Source organism: Coregonus lavaretus (assembly GCF_964263955.1).
Source record: "Coregonus lavaretus genome assembly, chromosome: 3".
NCBI classification, from domain to species: domain Eukaryota; kingdom Metazoa; phylum Chordata; class Actinopteri; order Salmoniformes; family Salmonidae; genus Coregonus; species Coregonus lavaretus.
Genome location: NC_139990.1, coordinates 48,451,394 through 48,461,399, shown reverse-complemented (window position 1 = coordinate 48,461,399; position 10,006 = coordinate 48,451,394). Strand labels below are relative to the sequence as shown.

Below are 10,006 nucleotides of genomic sequence, written 5' to 3'. Positions count from 1 at the left end.
ATTTTGTTAATTTGGTTCATATCAATGCAGGTAATGTCATTTGGATTTGGTCAACAATTTCAGTATATGAATATGTAAGTTGTTGACCAAGTCCAGAGGAAGAAATATGCTGAATTAAGTTGCTTTTAAAATTATTTGGCTATAGATAGTTTATTTAAGTTAATGTTATATTAACATGATCATGATTATTTGATCTGATGTTCATTTTGTGTTATTTTTCCTTCGACCTCATGGCTTGGTTTTTGCTCTGACATGCACAGTCAACTGTGGGACCTTATATAAACAGGTGTGTGCCTTTCCAAATCATGTCCAATCAATTCAATTTACCACAGGTGGACTCCAATTAAGTTGTAGAAACATCTCAAGGATGATCGATGGAAACAAGATGCACCTGAGCCCAATTTCAAGTCTCATAGCAAAGGGTCTGAATACTTATGTAAATACGTTTTTTTTTTTTTTTTCACATTTGCATAGAAATCAAAAATTTTGTTTTCGCTTTGTCATTATGGGGTATTGTGTGTAGATTGATGCGAATTGTAACATAACAAAATGTGGAAAAAGGGAAGGGGTCTGAATTCTTTCCGAATGCACTGTACATATCTAATGCATTGTCTCTAGAGCTGGAGGAGGGAGGTGTGGTCTACATGAGTCTCCCCTCAGGCAGTGGGCTCTTCGATGATACTGATAACCCTAACACTTTCCAGGGCTTCTTGCTCTTCCCTTTGTGAGGAGAGCACCATGCATTCTGTAATTAATTCAGATGTCTGATGTGAGCTGCTCTGGGTTCCAATGTTCCTCTCTAACCAATAAATAAACAAGCATTATAGACAAACAATTAAAATGTTAATCTTTGTATTATTGACAATTAATTGAGAATCATAATCCTTGTAAAGCCAGTTGTAACCACTGGTAAATTGTGTGTCATGCTTTTTTCAGCAGTTAGGCCTTAGGTCTTGGGAGTTATCAATGCTCTCAACAATAAAATGCAATGTAGATTCTATAATATTTTCACATCACAGAAAGGAATAAGAATCCAACCTTCCATAGCAGAAAATTCAGCATAATAAATGTATAAATCCCATACATTACCCCATATTGTTATTCAATTGTCATCTGTATTTGCATAAACAGTGCTGAATGGAATTTTAAACTGTAGATTGATAATGCTGAGTGTACGTCGCGGTTTCCTATTGGACGCTGCAGTGATTGGCTCTATCGATGGATGTGATGGACCATTAGGAGAGAGGAGAGGAGACGGGCGAAACTAACAACAGACACATTCATTCTTAAACTGGGATATCATTACATTATTTCAAGATTAAATCCGATCACTTGGATTATTATGGATGTCTCCGTTTCCCACAAGGCTTAAGCGCATTGGCAAAACAGATCGGTTCAGTTACAAATCCCGCTAATTCCAGATTGGTTTAACCGAGACTCATTCGTTGACAGCCCTGGATCGCTCCTCGCGCCCATTCACAATACGAGAAATAGCCTACGACACATCAAACAACCGCGTTGAAAATATTCTGTAGTGATGCGATTGAGATCCAGTGAATAGGCTCCGTAATGAAATGCTCAAATACAATCAACAATGAGGATTCCGTCTCAGTTCTGTCTCGTTTAAAACGTTTTTATACTCCCTTTTTGGCCATGATTTTCCTGCCCAGCCTGCTGCAGCTGACAGTGCTCCTGGTCCAGGGCAGTTGGCGGGGGGTCGCGCCGAGCCCCACTGATGAAGGCGCACTGCGGGCCAGCCACGGAGACCATGGAGAGCCGGGCCACAAGGAGCCCCATAAGGACTCATACAGCACCTTCGCCTCGGAGTTCCTGGAGTCTAGACATCTATCGGATGATGGTGAGAAAGAGATACAGGATAGGCCAATTCTGAACGAGGCATTTTGCTTACTGTGGCCTTCATGGTAATCAAGGGTGTGTTTATGTTTATGTGTAGGCCTTCTCTTGATGGAAATCAGAGGGAGCATCTACATATCTGTGGTTGATAAGTCATTCGTGGTTGATTGGCTATTTATGTGATGATGCGCGGGATGATAGACCGACCATACAGTGTCTTACTTCCACCCGAGTCCACTCATGCATGGATCAGGACCCTGGCCAGCTCCCCGCAGATCCTGCTCTGGCTCTCACTGGCCGGCCTGGAGATGGACGAGCATTGGACAGTTCTTCACCACATTTAATGTTGTATATTATTAGATTGTAATAAATTAACAAAAATAACATATTTCAAACTATCTCAATTTTGTTATGAAACGTGAAGGAGCAGTTGTGCTTCTCTGAATGCACATTAGGCTGAACCCCACCAAGTGATGCATATAGTAGAACTTATAGAATATGATTGTTGGGGAGGCAGCTCAGTAGCCTAATCATTTCTCATGTGGTGTGTGTGTGTGTGTTATCCAGGCTACCCCTTCCCCACCGCCCCTCCTGTGGATCCTTTTGCCAGGATCAAAGTCGTAGACTGTGGAGTCACCAAGGGCTGCATAAGGTCAGTGTGTGTTTGTGTGTGTGTGTGTGTGTGTTTTGCATGCTTGCAAGCATGTGTGTGTCCATGGCTCTCTCTGTGTACTGTGGTCCCACTCTGGCAGATGTGGGAGTACATCACTCTGAAGAGGTTACATTTCTTAATTGTGTGTGTGTGTGTGTGTGTGTGTGTGTTTGTGTGTGTGTAGGTATGGGAAGCCGGGGTGTGATGCAGAGACGTGTGACTATTTCATGAGTTACCGGCGGATCGGGACAGACGTGGAGTATGAGATGAGTGCTGACACTGACGGCTGGGTGGCTGTAGGCTTCTCCTCTGACAAGAAGATGGTGAGTGACCGTATCTGTGTATGTGCGGGCATTGATGTGTGTGTGTGTGTGAGCATGCGTGAGATCTGTTCTTACACTCTACATACAGTGCATTCGGAAAGTATTCTGACCCCTTGACTTTTTCCACATTTTGTTAAGTTACAGATTTATTCTAAAATTGATTAAATTGTTTTTTCCCCCCCTCATCAATCTACACACAATACCCCATAATGACAAAGCAAAAACAGGTTTTTATATATTTTAGCAAATGCATAAGAAATACAAAACTGAAATATCACATTTACATACAGTACCAATCAAAAGTTTGGACACGCCTACTCATTCAAGGGTTTTTCTTAATTTTTACTATTTTTTACATTGTAGAATAATAGTGATGACATCAAAACTATGAAAGAACACATTTGGAATCATGTAGTAACCAAAAAAGTGTTAAACAAATCAAAATATATTTTATATTTGAGATTCTTCAAATAGCGACCCTTTGCCTTGATGACAGCTTTGTACGCTCTTAGCATTCTCTCAACCAGCTTCACCTGGAATGCTTTTCCAACAGTCTTGAAGGAGTTCCCACATATACTGAGCACTTGTTGGCTGCTTTTCCTTCACTCTGCCGTCCGACTCATCCCAAAACATCTCAATTGGGTTGAGGTCGGGGGATTGTGGAGGCCAGATCATATGATGCAGCACTCCATCACTCTCCTTCTTGGTAAAATAGCCCTTACACAGCCTGGAGGTGTGTTGGGTCATTGTTCGGTTGAAAAACATATGATTGTCCCACTAAGCCCAAACCAGATGGGATGGCGTATCGCTGCAGAATGCTGTGGTAGCCATGCTGGTTAAGTGTGCCTTGAATTCTAAATAAATCACAGACAGTGTCACCAGCAAAGCACCCCCAAACCATAACACCTCCTCCTCCATGCTTTACGGTGGGAACTACACATGCAGAGATCATCCGTTCACCCACACCGCGTCTCACAAAGACACGGCGGTTTGAAACAAAAATCTCAAATTTGGACCAAACGACAAATGTCCACCGGTCTGATGTCCATTGCTCGTGTTTCTTAGCCCAAGCAGGTCTCTTCTTCTTATTGGTGTCCTTTAGTAGTGGTTTCTTTGCAGCAATTCGACCATGAAGGCCTGATTCACACAGTCTCCTCTGAACAGTTGATGTTGAGCTTTGTCTGTTACTTTAACTTATTTGGGCTGCAATTTCTGAGGCTGGTAACTCCAATGAACTTATCCTCTGCAGCAGAGGTAACTCTGGGTCTTCCTTTCCTGTGGCGGTCCTCATGAGAGCCAGTTTCATCATAGCGCTTGATGGTTTTTGCGACAGCGCTTGAAGAAATGTTCAAAGTTCTTGAAATGTTCAGTATTGACTGGCCTTCATGTTTTAAAGTTATGATGGACTGCCGTTTCGCTTTGCTTATTTGAGCTGTTCTTGCCATAATATGGACTTCGTATTTTACCAAATAGGGCTATCTTCTGTATACCCCCCTACCTTGTCACAACACAACTGATTGGCTCAAACACATTAAGAAGGAAAGAAATTCCACAAATTAACTTTTAAGAAGGCACACCTGTTAATTGAAATGCATTCCAATGACTACCTCATGAAGCTGGTTGAGATAATGCCAAGAGTGTGCAAAGCTGTCATCAAGGCAAAGGGTGGCTATTTGAAGAATCTCAACTATAAAATATATTTTGATTTGTTTAACACTTTTTTGGTCACTACATGATTCCATATGTGTTATTTCATAGTTTTGATGTCTTCACTATTATTCTACAATGTAAAACATTGTAAAAATAAAGAAGAACCCTTGAATGAGTAGGTGTGTCCAAACTTTTGACTGGTAGTGTAAGTATTCAGACCCTTTACTCAGTACTTTGTTGAAGCACCTTTGGCAGTGATTACAGCCTTGAGTCTTCTTGGGTATGACGCTACAAGCTTGGCACACCTGCATTTGGGGAGTTTCTCCCATTCTTCTCTGCAGAGCCTCTCAAGCTCTGTCAGGTTGGATGGGGAGCGTCGCTGCACAGCTATTTTCAGGTCTCTCCAGAGATGTTTGATTGGGTTCAAGTCCGGGCTCTGGCTGGGCCACTCAAGGACATTCAGAGACTTGTCCCAAAGCCACTCCTGTGAGGGATGTAGCTCAGTTGATAGAGCATGGCATTTGCAACGCCAGGGTTGTGGGTTCGATTCCCACAGGGGGTATGATTTTTTTTAAATGTATGCACTAACTGTAAGTCGCTCTGGATAAGAGCGTCTGCTAAATGACTAAAATGTTAAATGTAAATGTAAATGGTCTTGGCTGTGTGCTTAGGGTCATTGTCCTGTTGGAAGGTGAACCTTCTCCCCAGTCTGAGTTCCTGAGGACTCTGGAGCAGGTTTACATCAAGGATCTCTCTGTACTTTGCTCCTTTCATCTTTCCTTCGATCCTGACTAGTCACCCAGTCCCTGCCGCTGAAAAACATCCCCACAGCATGGTGCTGCCATCACCATGCTTCACCTTAGGGATGGTGCCAGGTTTCCTCCAGACGTGACGCTTGGCATTCAGGCCAAAGAGTTCATTCTCGGTTTCATCAGACCAGAGAATCTTGTTTCTCATGGTCTGAGAGACATTAGGTGCCTTTTGGCAAACTCCAAGCGGGCTGTCATGTGCCTTTTATTGAGGAGTGGCTTCCGTCTGGCCACTCTACCATAAAGGCCTGATTAGTGGAGTGCTGTAGAGATGGTTGTCCTTCTGGAAGGTTCTCCCATCTCCACAGAGGAACTCTGGAGCTCTGCCAGAGTGACCATTGGATTCTTGGTCACCTCGCTGACCAAGGCCCTTCTCCTCCGATTGCTCAGTTTGGCCGGGCGGCCAGCTCTGGGAAGAGTCTTGGTGGTTCTAAACTTCGTCCATTTAAGAATAATGGAGGCCACTGTGTTCTTGGGGACCGTCAATGCTGCAGAAATGTGTTGGTACCTTTCCCCAGATCTTTGCCTCAACACAATCCTGTCTCGGAGCTCTACGGACAATTCCTTCGACCTCATGGCTTGGTTTTTGCTCTGACATGCACTGTCAAATGTGGGACCTTATATAGACAGGTGTGTGCCTTTCCAAATCATGTCCAATCAACTGAATTTACCACAGGTGGACTCCAGTCAAGTTGTAGAAACATCTCAAGGATGATCAATGAAAACAGGATGCACCTGAGCTCAATTTTGAGTCTCATAGCAAAGGGTCTGAATACTTATGTAAATAAGGTATTTCAGTTTTTTATTTTTAATACATTTGCAAAAATGTATAAAAACCTGTTTTCGCTTTGTCATTATGGGGTATTGTGTGTAGATTGATGAGGGAAAACATTGATTTAATCAATTTTAGAATAAAGCTGTAACATAACAAAATATGGAAAAAGTCAAGGGGTCTGAATACTTTCCGAATGCACTGTATGCTTCCAACAATTGAGTGGGTAAACCTAATAACCAACGTTTCAGCAATTAGGTTATAACATTTACCCATTAAATAGTTGGGAGCCTATATAGAGTGTGGGACTTTCTTTCTTTTGATACAGTTTACTCTTGGTTAGTCAATAGCACCTCTACAAACATTTTTGGGTCAGAGTCAGCTAATGCTTTTACTACATCTGGTACACATGAAGTCTATCATGACAGACACATTAAAAAGTAAGACAATGCTGATTGGTCAACCTATCCTTCATGCTGATTGGTTCTCCTCACCCCCACCCCTCTCAGGGAGGAGATGACGTGATGGGCTGTGTCCATGATGATAATGGGCGTGTTCGTATCCATCACTTTTACAACGTGGGCCAGTGGGCCAAGGAGATCAAGAGGAATCCTGCCAGAGATGAAGAGGGCGTGTTTGACAACAACCGTGTGACCTGCCGCTTCAAACGGCCGCTCTACGTCCCCAGAGAGGAGACACTGGTGGACCTGCATCTCTCTTGGTACTACCTGTTGGCCTGGGGACCTGCTATACAAGGTCAGTCAATGAGTGTGTATGTGGTTGTGTGTGTGCAGAAAGTTGATGTGTGTTTATTAGCATGTACATGTAAATTATTTCCCTTTTTCTCTTACTCTCCTCCCCCACTCTTCTCCTTTCCTTCTCTCCTTTCCTCCTCTCCTCCAGGTTCCATCACACGTCATGACAACGATGCTCCACCAGTCTCCGATCACATGATCAGCATCTATAAGTATGAGGACATCTTCATGCCGTCTACAGCCTACCAGACGTTCTCCTCTCCCTTCTGTCTGCTGCTCATAGTAGCCCTCACCTTCTATCTGCTGATGGGCACGCCCTGAGAGAGAGGAGGAGAGAAGAGAGGAGACGAGACGAGATGAGAGAAGAGGAGAGAAGAGGAGAGAAAATTACATTTTACATTTTTAGTCATTTAGCAGACGCTCTTATCCAGAGCGACTTACAGTTAGTGAGTGCATACATTTTTCATACTGGCCCCCCATGGGAAACGAACCCACAACCCTGGCGTTGCAAGTGCCATGCTCTACCAACTGAGCTACAGGAGGGCAAAATGAGAGATGAGAGGAGAGGAGAGGAGAGGAGAGGAGAGAAGAGAGGAGAAGAGAGGAGAGGATAAGAGAGGGGACGAGAGGAGACGAGAAGAGACGAGAAGAGAGAAGGAGAGAGGAGAAGAGAGGAGACGAGAGGAGACGAGAAGAGAGAAGGAGAGAGGAGAAGAGAGGAGACGAGAGGAGACGAGAAGAGAGAAGGAGAGAGGAGAAGAGAGGAGACGAGAGGAGAGGGGACGAGAGGAGACGAGAGGAGAGGAGAGAGGAGAAGAGAGGAGACGAGAGAAGAGGAGAGGAGAAGAGACGAGACGAGAGGAGAGAGGAGAGGACAGAAGAGGAGAGGACAGAAGAGGAGGGGAGAGGACAGAAGAGAAGAGGAGAGGACAGAAGAGGAGAGGACAGAAGAGGAGAGGAGAGGACAGAAGAGGAGAGGAGAGGACAGAAGAGGAGAGGAGAGAAGAAAGGAGACGAGAGGAGAGAAGAGAGGAGAGAAGAGAAGAGGAGAGGACAGAAGAGGAGAGATGAAAGGAGATGAGGAGAGAAGACAGGAGAAGAGAAAAGAGCCAGCAATAAGACTGAGATTTTACATTGTATTTCTGTCTGCCACATCCTCAATGCAGGGTGCTCTTTACACAGAATTTCACTATAAATATATATGAATAAATATATACAGTAGGCTACTATATATACTTTACATTGAGGACTCATCAGGAAGCTTGCAAGTCATTCAGAAAATGGTATTGTGTTACCATAACAACATACACTAACCCATTAGTCAGAAAATCTGAAATATTGTAGGTGTTTCTAGAGAACAGTAGCATAACCTTTAGTTTTAGCGAGGTATTTAATTGAGTGCATTTATGTTTATGACAGTAAGGTATTGCACACCTGACAACAAGTATTACTAATATGTGAAGAACCTACGGACACGATACCAGGAGACGTTACACACTGGGACAGACTACTGAGACTGGAGAGAGACTTCACTTAGAGAGAACCATCCAGATTGACTTGAGCCAAATAAAAGCAGACAGCTCATAGTTTATTATCCTGCTGAAACATACTGCTTCTGTATGCAGCCATGCTTTACACAACACTCATTCTCCACAGGGAAATACAGTATTATTAGTATTAGTATTATAGTATTTGTATACAGAAACTAAGACTAGGTGGTAGAACAGATTTTTATTTTTAAGCTCTGAGACCTATCAACAATGGCCTATTCAGCCCCAGGGGATAAGTCTTTACTATGTAACACTGAACTCTATACTGTATTCCACAATGTGTGAGAGGGTCCATTTTTTTAGGATTGCTTTATTTCACCACATGCTAGTTCATATGTTTCATTTGCTTGTGGCGAAGTGCGTGTGTGTGATCACTGTTTGCTGATGATAGGGCAGCTGGCTGTATGATTGATGGTGCATGATTCCTTTGTAGATATGCAATAACACACCCATCAGCACTGAGCCTATAGTGGACATTATGACAGCCAGGGACAGAGGCTCTGTCTGACAGCTTTCATTGGCCCTGCAGCATATGGCCTAGAGCTGAAGGAATCTATGGCACAGAGTCCAGTTGTATTTGTACTGTTCACTGAACCGTTGTTTTACATGGAAATGCTTCCCCACTGAAACAGTGTCTAGTGTCTAACATGCAAGTGTTTTTGTTATCAATAAAGCTGTGTTCAGTAAAAAATACCCAACAACATCTTGTTTTCATCTCTGTTGGTAATGTGATGGATCTGTCATCTGCATCATGTGCCCTTCAGGCAACATACATTTAATCTGCAATGTAATGAATTTACAATGAATTACACACAACAATACAACATCTGTGTGGGTCGCCCTGGGCTGGGAACAAATAATGGGCATTGACATATTTTTGGACAAGCAGCACATTCTAAATAATTCAAGATAATAGAGGATAGGGATTGTCTACAGATAACTGGGTAACACTTCATTTTAAAGGGTCCTTATTACAGTGTAATTACACTGTAACAAGTATTGTAGTGTAGTGTCGAGATAACGATGCTAATTATGCTGTGATTACAAGAAATCCGCTGACACTGTCCTTGATTATAATAGTTTATTACACCAAAGATTTCAGCGTCAATTTACAGACTCCTGCAGACATCTGGAGAACAACTGACCCAATCTCTAATATGTTGTTCTTTCCCGTCCTTTGTTCCAACCATGGTATTTATAATCTGTAACATGATATGGGTGGTTTTCCCATCCACCAATCCCTGGCCTCCACATAACAGACTCCCTCTGTTTTAGGGGGCCCCTATAGTAATGCTTTCCATATGCTTCCGCAAGCTGAGTCAACTTCCTCTAACACACCATTTGCAAACGTCAGCAAAGTCATAAACTGTTTAGACACTACATATTTCCCCCCTTCGAGACTAATTAAGTCTCGAAAACAAAAAGAATAGGATTATGACAAATAACAATTTATCTTATTGAGTAACTTTAGCAATAAACCAAAATGTATGGAGAGTAAACACATTTTTCTATGTAGTGTAAATACATTTCTATGAAATATGAACAAATCTTTATGGAGTGTGAGAGCGAAAAACCTGTCTGGCAGCTTTCTTTCTAAATATCCATCAATCAATCAAGACAGTAAAATTCTCTCACGGCCCC

General features: G+C 42.7%; 1 protein-coding gene across 1 annotated transcript; it reads left to right on the top strand.

The window, feature by feature from the left end:
- Nucleotides 1-1,653: 1,653 nt before the first annotated feature.
- Nucleotides 1,654-7,136, top strand: LOC311112372 (DOMON domain-containing protein FRRS1L-like; the record flags this gene model as incomplete). The annotated part of the gene is made up of 5 exons (XM_084155478.1): nt 1,654-1,858; nt 2,422-2,506; nt 2,691-2,829; nt 6,570-6,816; nt 6,964-7,136. 5 exons carry the CDS (start codon nt 1,654-1,656, stop codon nt 7,134-7,136), a joined length of 849 nt encoding a protein of 282 aa, XP_084011604.1.
- Nucleotides 7,137-10,006: the final 2,870 nt, after the last annotated feature.